Genomic DNA, 15,683 nt, shown 5'->3' with positions numbered 1-15,683 from the left:
AGGTCAGGAGGGAAGGATTGACTCGAGTATGAGCCAAGGGTGGGAAATGCAACAGCTACTGGTAAATTTCAAAATAAAAATAGATACCAATAAAATTACATTAATTGAGGAATCAGTTAAATATTTTTATAAATATTTGCATAAAATTGTAATTTGAGACAAGACTGTCTAACTCTGATTAAACCATTATTCTAACCTTCTTCATTGTAAAAGTGCGTACGTATCCTTCCAATAATAATAATAATAATAATAATAATAATAATAATGTAAAATAATAAATGTAATAATAGCAATAATAAAGTGAGTAAAATGATAAATGTAATAATAATAATAATAATAAATAGAATGAAATAATAATAATAATAATAATAATAATAATAATAATAATAATAATGTAAAATAAAAAATAACCTTGACTCAAGTATGAGCCCAGGGGTACTTTTTTAACCTAAAAAGGGGCTAAAATCTAGGCTTATACTTGAGTATATACAGTAATTATTTTAGATTATTTATAATGCCTCTAAGGGATGGAAACTTGGTGGTTGTTTTTTAAAATAAAAGCGGCACTTCTGTGCAAATAAACTATCTTATGATCCTGAAGAATTACAATACACATGCAGCTTTTTTGAGGTCATACAACAATAAGACCACCACTTGACATTCTTCTCCAATATAGCTCCTCAGTTTTCAAAAACAGTGTGGAAAAGGAAGGTGTTCAGAAAAACACAAAGTGAAAATAATCCCTGTAATTTTTTTCATCCTAGATGACAGACAGCATTGATTGGTTACAGAGCCAGAGTGGACTCTGTAAAGTTGATCGTTATACACCCAGTGATGAAGGAGAACAGAGTTGGACAGTAAGTAGTACATTGATTTTCTAAAGAGAGAGGTAGGGATGTGTTTATGGTGAGAAAAGAAATAGTAAATATATACTATATGAACATGGAAAAGAAAGGAAAGTACTTACAATGCAACTAGATTTTACAACACATTCCCAAAACAAAAGAGAAGTGGCATTCATGCATCATTTTCAAATATGTGCAATCATATGTGCATACCTGGTCCTTGGCAAGGCTTGGATCCTTAGCAGGCAGTCCATTCTGACAATCCACCCGCCCAAAAGTAGGTAATTTATGTCAACTGGCATGGTGTAGTACAGGGGTCCTCAAGCTTTTTAAACAGAGGGCCAGGTCACAGTCCCTCAAACTGTTGGAGGGCCAGATTATAATTTGAAAAACAAAACAAAAACATGAACGAATTCTTAGAAACACTGCACATATTTTATTTGTATTGCAAGAAAACACTTAAAAACAATACAATACTTAAAATGAAGAACAATTTAAACAAATATAAACTTATTAGTAATTCAGTGGGAAGTGTGGGCCTGCTTTGGCTGATGAGATAGGATTGTTGTTGTTGTTGTTGTTGTTGTTGTGTGCTTTCAAGTCGTTTTAGACTTAGGGTGACCGTGAGCGAGGGCCTGGTAAATGATCTTAGAGGGCCGTATTCGGGCCCCGGGCCTTAGTTTGAGGACCCCGGTGTGCAGGCATGTAGCTGGGGGGCGGGGGGGAGGGCTCGAGGGGCTTCAGCCCACCCATCCCCCACCAGAAATTTTTATGGTGATCCACGAGAAGGCCTTACTGGTGTATTATTTTATGTTTATTCATATCATGATTTGATCACCATAATATATCCCATATGCATGGGGGTATTGGGGTAATGATACAAAAGGTTTGCTAGGATAGACCCTCTTTCACTCAAACTTAGCCCCCCCGAATCAAACTCAGCCCCCCCCCCCCCCCCGAATCAAAATACTGGCGTAGTAGCTTGAGTACTGGACAATGGCTTCAGGAGACCAGGGTTCACATCTCTACTCAGTCATGGGAATCTTCTTTTGTAGCAGCAGAGTAAATAGATGTGCTTTGTATATAGAGGAATTTCAGCAAAATCCTGAACTTCTTCATCTAGAAAGAGTCTTATTCTGCTTGGAAGGATCCATCTCTACTCAACATTCTTTTCAGATGGGATACAACACAATTAACGCAGAGAGCATACAACGCCCCTGCTATCCCAGCTCCACTGGCTGCCGATCCGCTACCGGGCCCAATTTAAGGTGCTGGTGTTATCCTACAAAGCCCTAAACGGTTCCGGCCCAAAATACCTTGCAGACCGCATCTCGGCCTACGAGCCCACGAGGGCCTTGAGATCATCCGGGGAGGCCCTTCTCTCGGTCCCGCCCGCCTCACAGGCACGTCTGGCGGGGACGAGAGAGCGGGCCTTCTCGGTGGTGGCCCCCCGGCTGTGGAACACTCTCCCTGTTGAAGTGAGACAGGCGCCCTTCCTGATGGCCTTTCGTAGGAGCCTGAAAACATGGCTCTTCGAGCAGGCCTTCAACTGAGTGTATCTTGGAACGACACTGGAATGAACTAGGACTATGAATTTTGGCTATGACCCCAGGACCTGACGAAGCGGATTTTTAGTATAAGTATATGTTATGTCGTGTTGTCTGGTTTGTATTGTCTTGATTTATTGTACACTGTCTTTTTCTGTTGTTGTTCACCGCCCCGAGTCGCCCTCGGGCTGAGAGGGGCGGTCAATAAATGCAAAAATAAATAAATAAATAAATAAATAAATTAACCTTCCTGTTAAGCAATCTTCCTTTTTTTCCTACTGACTTGACCTTTGCCAATTGTTTTTTAACAAGTCATATATTCTTATGGTACATCCAAATAGCATAACCTCCGTTTATTGATTTTAGCATCTAGTTCAGGCTTGATTTTCTTTGGATTCATTTATTTGTCTTTCTTTAAGTGCATGATAGCCATAGAAGTCTCACTCAGCACCAAATTTCAAGTGTGTTAATTGTTTTCCTGCTCAGCTTTCTATACTGTCCAGCTGTCACAATATTTCATTTCTTGGCATCAAAAAATGAATGCTGCTTGTTTCTCATTATGACTGTACAAATATTCCAAAATATCTATTGTAAATCTCATATAAAAACAGCTTTAGATAAAAAAAACTCTCCCGGATTCATCCCCATGAATCAAATCCTGTAAAATCACCTTCATTCTATAATCTAAAATCAAAGCAAACACCTTATGGATATTATTCAATAGGGCAGAGCCGTGGTGGCGCAGTGGGTTAAATCCTTGTGCTAGCTGAGTATTGTCATTTTTAATATCAGATTTATCCAAACATTTATCTGCATATGCAGAGATCATTTTTTTTTGTCTATTGTAGAATAAAAAGGGACATTTTGGGTATGAAATGAAGTAGTCTTTTACAAAAGTGCAGACCAGGGTTCAAGAACTCAAAGCTTTCCTTTTGGCACCATCTGCAGAGCCAGGAGTTGATGTCTAGCATTCTTTGCCATCATCCTGGGCCACATTCTTCAAAAAAGAAGGAATAATGAAATAATAACTTGTGCCTTTAGCTTCCTCCTGCTTTAACCTCCTTCCAAGAGCCTCGGAATCACTTTACAATAGTTTGATTTTAAATTGAACTCACCTGTAATTTAATAGTTTAATAATGACAGATTTATTTATTTATCGTATCAGAAGCGAATTGAGAATACAATTAAAATGTGTAAAAATCCATAAACAAAGTTAAGAACTTGGCATTATACTAAATTTCCTTTGACCTGAAGCTGGCCATTTCGAGTGCCTCTGGTGTCACTGTGAGAAGGTCCTTCATTGTAAATATGCCAATGCTCAGACTGCATTGTAGTATGTAGTCTGTGGTTTGCTCTTTTCCACACTCGCATGTCATGGACTCTACTTTGTAGCCTGATTTCTTAAGGTTGGCTCTACATCTCATGGTCCCAAAGCGCAGTCTGTTTAATGCCTTCCAAGTCACCCAGTCTTCTGTTTGCCCAGGGGGGGAGCGTCTCATCCGGTATTGATATTGATGTTTAATGATTTGTGATGCTATTGCTTTTAAATGCTTAATGGTTTTGTATTGTGTATACCTAAATTGTTGTAAACCGCTCTGAGTCGCCAAAGGGCTGAGAAGAGCGGTATACAAATAAAGTAAATAAATAAATAAATAAATAAAATATTGTGCCAGATTAGGTCAATTAAATAACCCAAGATGTAGGATAATGTAAGATAGTAAAACCACTACAGTTTTTCAGGATGGGAGAAACCAGGACAAGAGATACACTTAGGCTTGGGTAACCACGGAAAAATTTGGTTCTAAACTCGTTTCGTTTTTAGGGGGCCCTTGCGTTTCGTTTTTTTTAATAATTCCGAAATTTTCCTTTTAAAAATTTCGAAATTTACAAAATTTCGTAAAATTACGAATCAATTCGTTAATGGCGGACGAGATTGCGCAATATGCTAAAAAAACCTCCAAATGGGACAGGAGGAACTTCTGAAGCTTCCCTCTCCCTCTGTTGTTGACTATTGGTGTGATAAAACAAACAACAGCTATAAAACTTGCACCAGACATGCGAAAATAATTACGAAATAATTACGAAATAATTACGAAATAAATTGAAAAAATTGTTTCGAATCTTAATTACTCCTCACACTATTCCTGCATGGCTCAATATTGGATCGTAAGCTAATTTAAATACGAATTAATAACGAATTATGAAATTAACAAACGAAACCGCCCAAGCCTATTAAATATCTAATAGCCCTTGTCCTTAACTAGCATGTAACCCCTATAAAAATATAGCTATAACTACCCAGAAAGAAGTTACTTCAACCCTTGTCCCCAGATTATCATAAAAAGTACATGATCCTAAGCACTAAGATCAAACAGATAGATGATGCTAAATCTTTTCACAAAATTAACATGGGAATTATCTTCCTCTGCTTATGATGCTGCAGTATTGTCCCCATAGCTTCTCATGTTATTTCTGGAGGTAGTTAGTTACACCAGATTTTATTTAGATGTGTCACAGTAAAGGGAGTAAATACTTACACAATTAAGTTTTTATTTACTCCACTTTATGCCACAGTTTACAGTATTTTGCACAATAACAATGTTGCATATCTTGTGACGATAAATAGTGCCAATGCCAATAAAATCAATTTCTGTTCAGGGCTGGAGCACAATAAAATATGGAAAAACAAAAGGTGGGATATGAATACCTCTGCACTGTTCTGAAGCTGCTAATTTGCCTATTAGAATAACATAAAAGTTTTATAGTGACAGTCTTCTCTGGAATTAAGAATTAACATGTATTGCCAAATGAATATATGGTGATCATGAGGCTAAACCAGCATGGGTAAACTTTGGCTCTCCAGGTGTCTTGGACTTCAATTCCCACAATTCCTAATAGCTGGTACACTGTTAGGAATTGTGGGAGTTGAAGTCCAAAACATATGGAGGGCCGACGTTTATCCATGCCTGGGCTAAACCATAGACAGATAAGTAGTGGAGTTCCAGGGATCGGTTTCCAAACATAGAACTGAGTATAGGCTGCACCAACCCCTAAAATGCAAATAAATAAATAAACATTTTGGAAGCTGAAACAAAAATTGGCAGGACATCCAATCCTGCTTTGGGGATGGGGAGTTGGGGGAGCTATTGTAGTATTCAGTCACTTTGCACCTGACTCACTAAATATTCTCAAAACTCTCTTTTGTTCCAAACTTTAGACTGATTCAACTAAGCTTTTCCAACAAACTTCCTCTGATCCACTAAAAGTGTTGACTTGGCTTCGAAAAGATCTGGAAAATTGTGAAATTGGAGTACAAAATGTGCTGAATGCCAGTAATAACGCAGGTGGTGCAAGATCAAGGGAGACATCTGTGGAGAGGCCAAACATGCAGAAGCGAAATACACATTCCCCAGGTGAATACAGTATCTGTGATGAAGAATTCAGTGTCAATGTCAGCTCCAACAGGGGCTCTCCTAACTTCCACTTGACAATGAAGGGGACTTGTCAAAAGGGAACTAAGGATGAAGAAAGTGACAGGTCTACGTCACCAAACACAAACCCTGATCCAGATGAGGTCTCTTTTTATTGTAATAGACTTTCTAACCTTGCCATAGCAATGGCACGTAAAGAAATGAATGACCGGTCAGATGGCAACCCCGCATGCATACATAAGTCCATTTTTGCTTCTGGAGACCATGGACACAGGGATATCGGAGTGGGTACAGATGACATGAAGCACAGTCCACCTAAGACGAGTGAGTATAAATATGAAGGAAGCCCTAATTCTAAGAAGAAAGCCGCATTTTATTACAAAGAGGAAGAAACCGACGTTCCTAACAAAAGTGACCCTTCCAGTGATGGGGCTAAAGCTTGCAACCACCGGAAACGCTTTGGTCCAGATGAATATACTAATTCATTAAGCAAAGGAATATTGGTTTATGCTAACAGTGTGGTATCGGATATGATGGTTTCCGTTATGAAAACGATGAAAGTGAAAGTCAATGACTCAAACATAGCTTGTGCTGTGTTGAAAAAGGTACTGCTAAAGCATTCCAAGGAGGTTGTGTCTGACCTGATTGACTCCTGTATGAAAAACTTGCATGATGTTACTGGAACGCTCATGACTGACTCTGACTTTGTTTCAGCGGTGAAGCGGAGTCTTTTCACCCAAGGGAGCCAAAAGGCTTCCGAAATTGTTCAAGCCATGCTTAATCGGTTACACAATGCTTTGATTGTACAAAAACAGGTGAACGAGAAAGCCAAGTCCCAGCGCATGGCCTTTGCAACAGTTAAGACAGGTACAGGAACTGATGGAAAAACTCAGAACATGAGATTTTCTGCCGCAAAATCAGAAACACTTAAGGAAAAGGAAACAACTTGTGCAGAAACGGTTGGCAATCATATCATAAAGGAAGGCCTCTCCATGTGGCACCAGAAACAACAGAATGAAAATGCAGGGTCAAATTTCCAGCCAAAGGCAAATTGGAATGTAGAAAATCAAGACCTTGCAACAGATTCCTGGGCAAGAGACCTGATTGTGACAGCATTGATGCTGATACAGTATCATCTGCATCAGCAAGAGAATGCAATAAAGGAAGCCGGTGATAGTGGTAGATTAAGCAAGACTGGAAACACTTTTGGGTTTATGTCTCAAGACAAAAGTGGTAATGCCCCTCCGTTTAAGCAGTATGACTCAATGAAAAAGAGTGATGATGAACAATCTGAAGCAAATCCTGACAATGATATGTCAAGTGTTGTAGTAATGCTCATTCAGAAACTCATCAGTGAGACTGTCAACAAATTAGGAGGAAATGCTGGAACTTTGATGGCAGATGAAGCATATAGGGGTGCTTATAAATCCCCTGAGGTGCCTGGGCCTTCGGGCACTTCCGAAGTAGACCATTCTTATGACGATGCCATATCTGGACTGACCAAAATGATTCTTGATCAATTTGATGTCAACAAGACGGAAGGAGGCAGTGGGCCATTCTTTGACAACCTGGTGGATACAGTGACCAAGCTGTGTCTTATGATAGCCAAATATAGCAATCCGGAATCAGGTCTTGGAGATATAGTAGATGCTGAAGATGCCAGTGGGCCTATGTATTCCAAAGATATAGAAAGTGGTGGAGAAAGTCGAATAGGATCAGGTGAAGACACTTTGTCCCGCCGCAAAGTGGTTGTAACCAACCAAAATGCTCCTGACAACATTCATAATAAACAACTTCAAGCCGTCCTTCAGTGGGTGGCAGCCTCTCAGTTAAATGTTCCTGTGTTGTACTTCATGGACGATGATGAAGAGACCCTGAATAAGGTAAGCCACGAAATATGTGAAAAATGATGGGAGAAGTTGAAGTCTACAATATTTGAGTTGTGTATGGGGCTTTGTTTCATACCCATGAAACAAAGCTTTATGAACAAATTATTATATAATTATTTAGCCTTCTTAAGGGACCACACATTCAAGATGTCAACAGCAGAAATTTCTGGAGCTTGTTAAAATTCTCTCTCCATATAACCCCATATAACTCAGCTATTACATACAAGAAATGGGACCCCAGCTTGAATATGTGGATAGCTTGAGTAGTAGTCCTGAAGGAAACAAAACAATTATATAAAGCCCAAAATGTGTTGAATTTTTTACAAAACAGAATAATTATAAAATCGTTACAACTGTTAGTAACCACATGAGGACCAGGACTTCTTTTGCCTGGGGATTCTAATACGTGCTTTCCAATACCTGTATTGTCGAAGGCTTTCATGGTGGGAATCACTGAGTTGCTGTAGGTTTTTCGGGCTGTATGGCCATGTTCTGGAAGCATTCTTTCCTGACGTTTCACCTGCATCAAAAGTCTCACAACCTTTGAGGATGCTTGCCATAGATGTAGGTGAAATGTCAGGAGAGACTGCTTCTAGAACATGGCCATGCAGCCTGAAAAACAACTCAGCTTCCAATACCTGTTTGTGTAATTGTTTTATATGCCACTTTTTTCCTTGTACGAAATTCAAGCCAGTTTCCAAAGAAGTTTCTGTTTGGGTGCCCATGCAGATACCCGATGTCTTTAATTTTAGATAAATATTATTTGATATGTTAGAGCTGAAGGGATCCTTTCTGTCTTGAATTTCTTCTCCATCAGTCTTATTGTTTTCCTGTGGCAGCCTCTCACTTTTACTTGCTAGGTTTTGCAATTGCTACCTCTGCTGAGCCTGGCTGAGAAATGAGATGATGTGCCAGGAACTTCAGGAAAAGAAAGTCAGTCCCCAGGATGTTTCTTTAATGTACTTTGTACAAAGAGAAAGAACGTTAGGAATTATCTGGTTTGTGTGGATATGTTTGAATTAACAGTGGAAATATTGCTAGAAAGAAGGAACAGTTGAAGCCCAACTGAGATGTGGCATTGAAGATCCATAATTTTGGATTGTATTGTTTATAGGTATGAAGGGTTGGGACAGTAGCCCTTAATATTTATTTATCTATTTATTACCCACTATTTTCAGAGTGAGTGAAAAACTTATTAAGATGGGAGTGGGATAGGGAACTCTTCATAAAAAGAGGAGTCAGGAAGATATTTCCCAACCAGCTGCATAAGTGGTCCAGACTGATTTCTTCATACCACTTGTTCTCCATTTTCAGAACCCATCTCTTTCTAAAGTATTCCAAACTGAAGACAGCTTAGACACTGTCTGCATCTGTTTTGGCTCCACTGGTATCAACAGCTGTTTTAGTACTAGCAGAGATACCAAAAGCAGGTTCAGGCTCAGTTGAATGTACAATACTGACCACCTACATTAGCATTTGAAGGCCATGAAAATGAACAAAATCTGGCTACCAGTATTAAAAAACTCTAAAATTACAACAGCAAAACAGCAGAGAGGAAACAACCAGGCACATCTTAACACCTCTCAACAAAAGATTTTCCCAGGCTCAGCCAGGCCTTCAAATGCTAATGAAGGTGGTCAGTTGAAACATTCACATCTAGCTGCAGCAGGGAAAAGCTCCTTGCCCCACCTCAGCCATTCCACAGATATATAAACCCATTGTCCTAATTCCAGCAGACCTCACTACCTCTGAGGATGCTTGCCATAGATGCAGGCGAAACGCCAGGAGAAATGCTTCTAGAACATGGCCCTATAGCCCGAAAAAACCCACAAGAACCTATAAACAGTTTCTTTCCCTGAAAAATGTCACACTTTTGGATATTTCTTCTCTTTTCAACAGCTCCAACAACTCTCCATGGTGGCGGTGGAAAGGGGCTACAGCGTAGGAGAAGTGATGCAGGCGGTTCTGAAGTATGAGAAGGAGCGGCAGCTGGGAGAGGCATTGGGCAACTTTGTTCGGATGCCCGTACTGGACTGGCTGCTCCAGAACCTGTGAACAAAGCAAGGCTTTTCTTCCTTCGCTGCATAGCCTTGCCAGCCTAAATTGTCACAGCACTCATCTGTCAAATATGATATCTTGAGTTTTACTGACCCTACCCCGCTGCTGAGCAGTCATATGAATAAAAGAAGGAAATACTTAAATCTTGACTTGAGTTGCTATTCCTAGGACTGAATCAGAATGCTGTATTTACTAGAGTATAATGTGTCATCGATTGTAATGCGCACCTCAATTTTGAAGGAGAGCATTACCAAAAAAAGATTTGTTGTTGAATGTAATGCACCCAAGTTGGGAACCATGTGAGAAACCTATAAAACTGGTGAAAGGGCACAACTATCCCTTGCCTATTGGCTGTTTCTCTGACTGCCTCCTTGACAACAGGTTCAAGGTTGCAAGGTTGCTGCCTGTCTCTGAACAACCAATAGGCAACGGGAAGCCACAATCCTTCACCAGCTTTGTGTGGTTCCTCTGAGGGAGTGGGTTTGAAGGCCTCATAAAAGGAAGCCAGTTGGGAACCACGTGAGGCTGGCGATTTTGTCAGCCGCAACCTGATGGAGGGGTGCAGCTTTGGCCTGAGAGAGTAGCACAGGCAGGTATACATGCATGATTCTAATGTGCCATCAAATCTAATACACACCTAAATGTTGACTATGTAATTTAGCCCCCGGTGGCGCAATGGGTTAAATTGCTGAGCTGGTGAACTTGTTGACCGACAGGTCGCAGGTTTGAATCCGGGGAGTGGCGTGAGCTCCAGCAGTTAGTCCTAGCTTTAGCCTGAAGAAGAGAAGGCTGAGAGGAGATATGATAGCCATGTATAAATATGTGAAAGGAAGCCACAGGGAGGAGGGAGCAAGCTTGTTTTCTGCTTCCTTGGAGACTAGGACGTGGAACAATGGCTTCAAACTACAAGAGAGGAGATTCCATCTGAACATTAGGAAGAACTTCCTGACTGTGAGAGCCGTTCAGCAGTGGAACTCTCTGCCCCGGAGTGTGGTGGAGGCTCCTTCTTTGGAAGCTTTTAAGCAGAGGCTGGATGGCCATCTGTCAGGGGTGATTTGAATGCAATATTCCTGCTTCTTGGCAGGGGGTTGGACTGGATGGCCCATGAGGTCTCTTCCAACTCTTTGATTCTATGATTCTGCCAACTTAGCAGTTTGAAAACACGCAGATGTCAGTAGATCAATAGGTACCACTCCAGCAGGAATGTAACAGTGCTCCATTCAGTCATGCCAGCCACATGATTTAGGAGGCGTCTACGGACAACGCTGGCTTAGAAATGGAGATGAGCACCAACCTCCAGAGTTGGAGACGTCTGGACTTAATGTCAGGGGAAAACATTTACCTTAATTTGGCCAAAAATATGAGCATTGGATTTGAATAAATATGGTATTTAGATGGGAATTTTCTTTCTTGTAGTATATTATTCCATTGTTGATATTTCTAGTATTGTAGTCCCTTTGTAAATATTGTACAATAATGAATTAAGAGCATCTCAATAATTTTTGCCCTGTTAGAGTTATAGACTTTGTTACTGCTTTACCACAACAGTTGCACTAGTTTAGGGCAGCGGTTCTCAATGCTCTGTGATGGCTGGTGAACTATAAATCCACACAACTGCAATTCCCATATGTCAGGGTCTGTTTTTCTCAACTCACTCCAGTATTTTCTGTTGCTCCTAGGAGATGTGTATGCCAAGTTTGGTTCAGTTCAATTGTTGGTGGATCTCAGAATGCTCTGTGATGGCTGGTGAACTATAAATCCACGCAACATCAACTCCCATATGTCAGGGTCTGTTTTCCCCAACCTTCTCCAGTATTTTCTGTTCATCGTGGGAGTGCTGCATGCCAAAATTGGTTCAGTTCAATTGGTGGAGCTCAGAATGCTCTTTTTTTGCAAGTTTTCCAAGCTCCCACAATTCCTAACATCTAAAGACCCATCTACATTACCTTTACAATGCAGACTGAACCGCATTATATGGGTGGTCTAGATTCATATAGTGAAGTTTAACTGCAACTCCCAAATGTCAGCTTCTATTTTCCTCAAACTCCACCAGTGTTCAAATTTGGACATATTGAGTATTTGTGCCAAGTTTGGTCCAGATCCATAGTCGTTTGCGTTCACAGTGCTCTCCGGATGTAGGTGAGTTACATCTCCTGTAAATCACTTCCAGTTTTTCCTAACCCGCTCCAGTATTTTATGTTGGTCATGGAGGTTCTGTGTGCCAAATTTGCTCCAGGTCAGTAATTCATGGGGGGTCTCAGTGGTCTGTGTAAGTCAGAGCTGAATCGGTTGAAGGTACTAGCAATCCCATTATCAGTTGTCCATACTCCCCCAAACATATTGTTTTTGTGATTAATCACTATGCTTTAAGCATGTTCAATTTGTAACAATGAAAATACATCCTGCATAGCTGATATTTACATTACGATTCATAACAGTAGCAGTTATGAAGTAGCAATGAAAATATGGTTGGGGGTCCCCACAACATGAGGAACTTTATTTAGGGGTCACAGCATTAGAAAGGTTGAGAACCACTGGTTTAGGGTAATACATACTGAGGTGAGTAACTTTGTAATCACATCTCTCATCATTAGCACAACTGTGCTGGTTTGCCAGTCTGGATATCCAATGATCAGTCTTCTGCACACCCTCACACACACACACACATACACATTGGACAGAGAGGGAGGTTGGTTGGTTCCAGGCACGTAGCCAGAAAAAAATTTCGGGAGGGGGTTGAAATTTTCGGGGGGGGGGGTTGAAAATTTCCTGGGAGGGGTGGGTTGAAACCTGCCTCTTAGCTCACGCTGAAGCAAAGAGCACAGCAGGGGAAAGGGCAGCCTTCAATAGCCTGCAGCTTTGCCCTGTCAACCACCTCCACCAAGTCTGGCCTCCTTAATGACAGCATTCAACACCCCCCCCTCCCCAAACTTGGTTGCTTCACTACATCGGCTATTGTTGCAAGTAATGACAGTGTGAATAACTGTCAATATTTGCCTGAGATAGTGCTTGCAGTTATGGAGGAACTCTTAATTTTTTGCATCTCATAGACTTAGCATGGGGATTTGGTTAACCAGTTAAAATTCATGAGTAAACCAGGTTTTTTTAAAAAAAAATCTGAAACATTTCGGGAGGGGGGGTTGAACCCCTAACCTCCCCCCCCCCTCGCTACAGGCCTGGTTCCAGGCCTTCTTGCAAGGAACACTTTGCTCCCAGTGTGGGCAGAGGGGAAAAAAGCCAACCCATTTATCTCTCTGGCTGTGGGGAGAGAGAGAGATAGAGAGGGAAAAAAGGCGTGGGGGGAGAGAAAGAAATAAACCTACCTAGAGTTCAGTAAAAGAGTGATTATATCTAACAGCCCACCTGCATTATCTTCATAATGCAGACTGAACTGCACTATATGGGCGGCCTAAATTCATATAATGTAGTTTTAACTGCATTGAACTGGATATGAGTCTATACCAGGCATGGGCAAACTCTGGCCCTTCAGGTGTTTTGGACTTCAGCTCCCACAATTCCTAACATCTAACTGGATGATATGAATCTACACTAACCATCTAATGCAGTTCAATCTGTCTTGTAATGACAATGTACACGGGGCCTAAGACTGACAATGGGCCTAAAGAGTTTGTCTGTGTGCTGGTTGTGAAAGCTGTAAGCAGCTTCAGAGTCTGGTCTGCTATGAACATTGTTTGGATTAAGAAGAAGGATCCAGCCATGCTTGGGTTGGGGAATTTGTAACGCTATTTATTAGCAAAAGTCATTGTGTGTTTTTGGACTTTATGAATGTTTCCATTACAAAATTCATAAGAATGTAGGTAAACTACCAGGTCCATCCCCCCAAACGCTGCCAACACTTAAAGTTGATGGATCTGTATGCCTCTTTGGGTCCAGATCCATCGTCAATGGGGCTCACAGTGTTCTTTGTGGGAGAATTGCAACTCTCACCATCCGGGTCCATCCCCCCCAAACCCCATCAGTCCTTAAAATTGGTCATGTAGGGCCTGTGTGTCAGGTTTGGTGCAGATCCATCATCAGTGAGGCTCACAATGATCTCTGGATGCATTTTCCATCATCCTGAACTGCAATTCCCATCATCCAAGTTCTTTCACCTCCTCTAAAAACATATTTTCTTATTATGAAGATTAGCCATCCCCTGCCACGTTTTGCTGTGGTCCAGTCTGGTGATCTGGAAAATAAAGCAACGAGAAAGTGTTGGTTTCTAATATATGTAATTTCTTTATGCTTGTAGGTAAACAGTATTTCTTGTTGTTTCTCTGTTAGTGTTGATGTGGAGATTGTCTGGCTTGCCTGCTCTGGAACATGCATTCGGGGCGTTCAGTGTTGTCCGTCAGTGTCCGTATGTTCCATGTATGTGCTGTCAGAGAGAATTTATAAATGTTCTAGCTAATCTGGAAATGGAAAAAAATGTTGGAATTTGTCAAAAGGTCCAGAAATATTATTTAATGATTGAAAGGGAGCCCCATAAGATCTGATTGTCTTATATGTATGAATTAAAACATCTTCCCACCCCTTTTTCCGCTTTAAATGACACACTGGTTACACCAAAAACAACCCAAACACATTTCTCTTTTTCTACTTTTGCTATTTCACAAAACTTTTTTTTGCTAAAATATCAGGACATTCTATAAGAAAGTATCCTAGTTAACCAAAACCTTGTTTTTCCTTGCTACTCCAACACTAAAAGTATTTTCTGAAACTGCCCACTATGACCAATCTCTGCCCTGCTTACTGCGTTTCTTCCTCTGAAGCTGCTTCCAGAAAGTATTTAAATGTGCAGTGAAGCAGGTTTAAGAAATCTGTTTTGGCGCGCATTTATGTCCACACACCTCCCTCTAAATTGTGTGCTTTTCCCAGGGGGAGTGTCTCAATGCCCTTCCAGTACCTTCCAGGAGGACATCAGTACACCTCTCCCCCCCCCCTCCGCCCCAAGGCATTGAAATAGAAAATAACTTACCTGGCTGCCATTAAAGTCCTGCCGGAGTCCTCCTGGAATTTAGAAAGGATGCGTGCTGTGTGTGTGTGGGGGGGGGGGGGGGGGGGAGCTCCAGCAGGACCTTGATGTCAGCTGGGTAAGGTATTTTCTATATTAAGGCCTGGGGGGGCTTGGGAAGGGTGTTGGTGCACTCTGGGTTTTCTGGTCTGAAAAACCCAAGAGGACTGTGTGGATTGGGCCCAGGGATTGCGTGACATTGTCTCCGGGCTCAATCCACATTCACATTGGGCCCATACCTGGAAAAACCTGAATCTTATCAAAGATCCGGGTCTTACCAGGTATCAAATTAATTCAGAACAAAGCAGGGTTTTCTTGCTTTGTCTCAAATTAATTCAGTTTTACGTTATTTGGAGGCCTCTGGTAAAACTGCAAGACCTCCCACATTATGGGCTCTGAGTCTTATGCTTCCTACAAAACCCCTACAAGAACAGGTCATAATGAATACAGATAAAATCGTAATATGGAAACCACTCCAAATCACTTTGTGGAGTCAGAAGTTAGATGAAAGGGCATCACAGTGGCTCTGGTCTGAAGCCCCCTTTCTTTTCCACTTTAGCCCAGAGTCTATCCCCCAGAAATGTTACTGTCCAGAAGGTGGAGGGGCAATAAGAGAAGCCTCTATTTACATCTTATTCCAATGCTGATGAGCTTATGAATGAGGTGAAAGTGGCAGGTTCCTTTGGTGGGAGTGACCATCCTTTTCAAGAGTTTGTTGGGGGAAGTGAAGCAGGAAAAAAAAGTAAATTCAGTGATGTCGAATGGGTGACACTGACTTGAGAGTAGTAACTGCTGACGGAATCTAGAAATCTTAGAGTCACTTGAGCGATGCAACAGCTAAAAATCCAATGCCATTTTAGGCTGCATAAGTAGCATAATAATATTTAGAATGAAGGATA

The 15,683-nt window shown here is 41.1% G+C and overlaps 1 protein-coding gene across 1 annotated transcript; it reads left to right on the top strand.

Annotated features, from left to right (window-relative positions):
- The first annotated feature begins 764 nt into the window (after positions 1–764).
- Positions 765–9,898, top strand: AKAP3 (A-kinase anchoring protein 3). The gene is made up of 3 exons (XM_060776154.2): positions 765–857; positions 5,610–7,706; positions 9,612–9,898. The coding sequence occupies exons 1-3, from the start codon at positions 765–767 to the stop codon at positions 9,765–9,767; spliced, it is 2,346 nt and encodes a 781-aa protein (XP_060632137.2). The 3' UTR covers positions 9,768–9,898.
- Positions 9,899–15,683: the final 5,785 nt, after the last annotated feature.

Source organism: Anolis sagrei, chromosome 5 (assembly GCF_037176765.1).
Source record: "Anolis sagrei isolate rAnoSag1 chromosome 5, rAnoSag1.mat, whole genome shotgun sequence".
Classification (NCBI taxonomy): domain Eukaryota; kingdom Metazoa; phylum Chordata; class Lepidosauria; order Squamata; family Dactyloidae; genus Anolis; species Anolis sagrei.
This window is presented reverse-complemented; position numbering and strand designations above follow the sequence as displayed.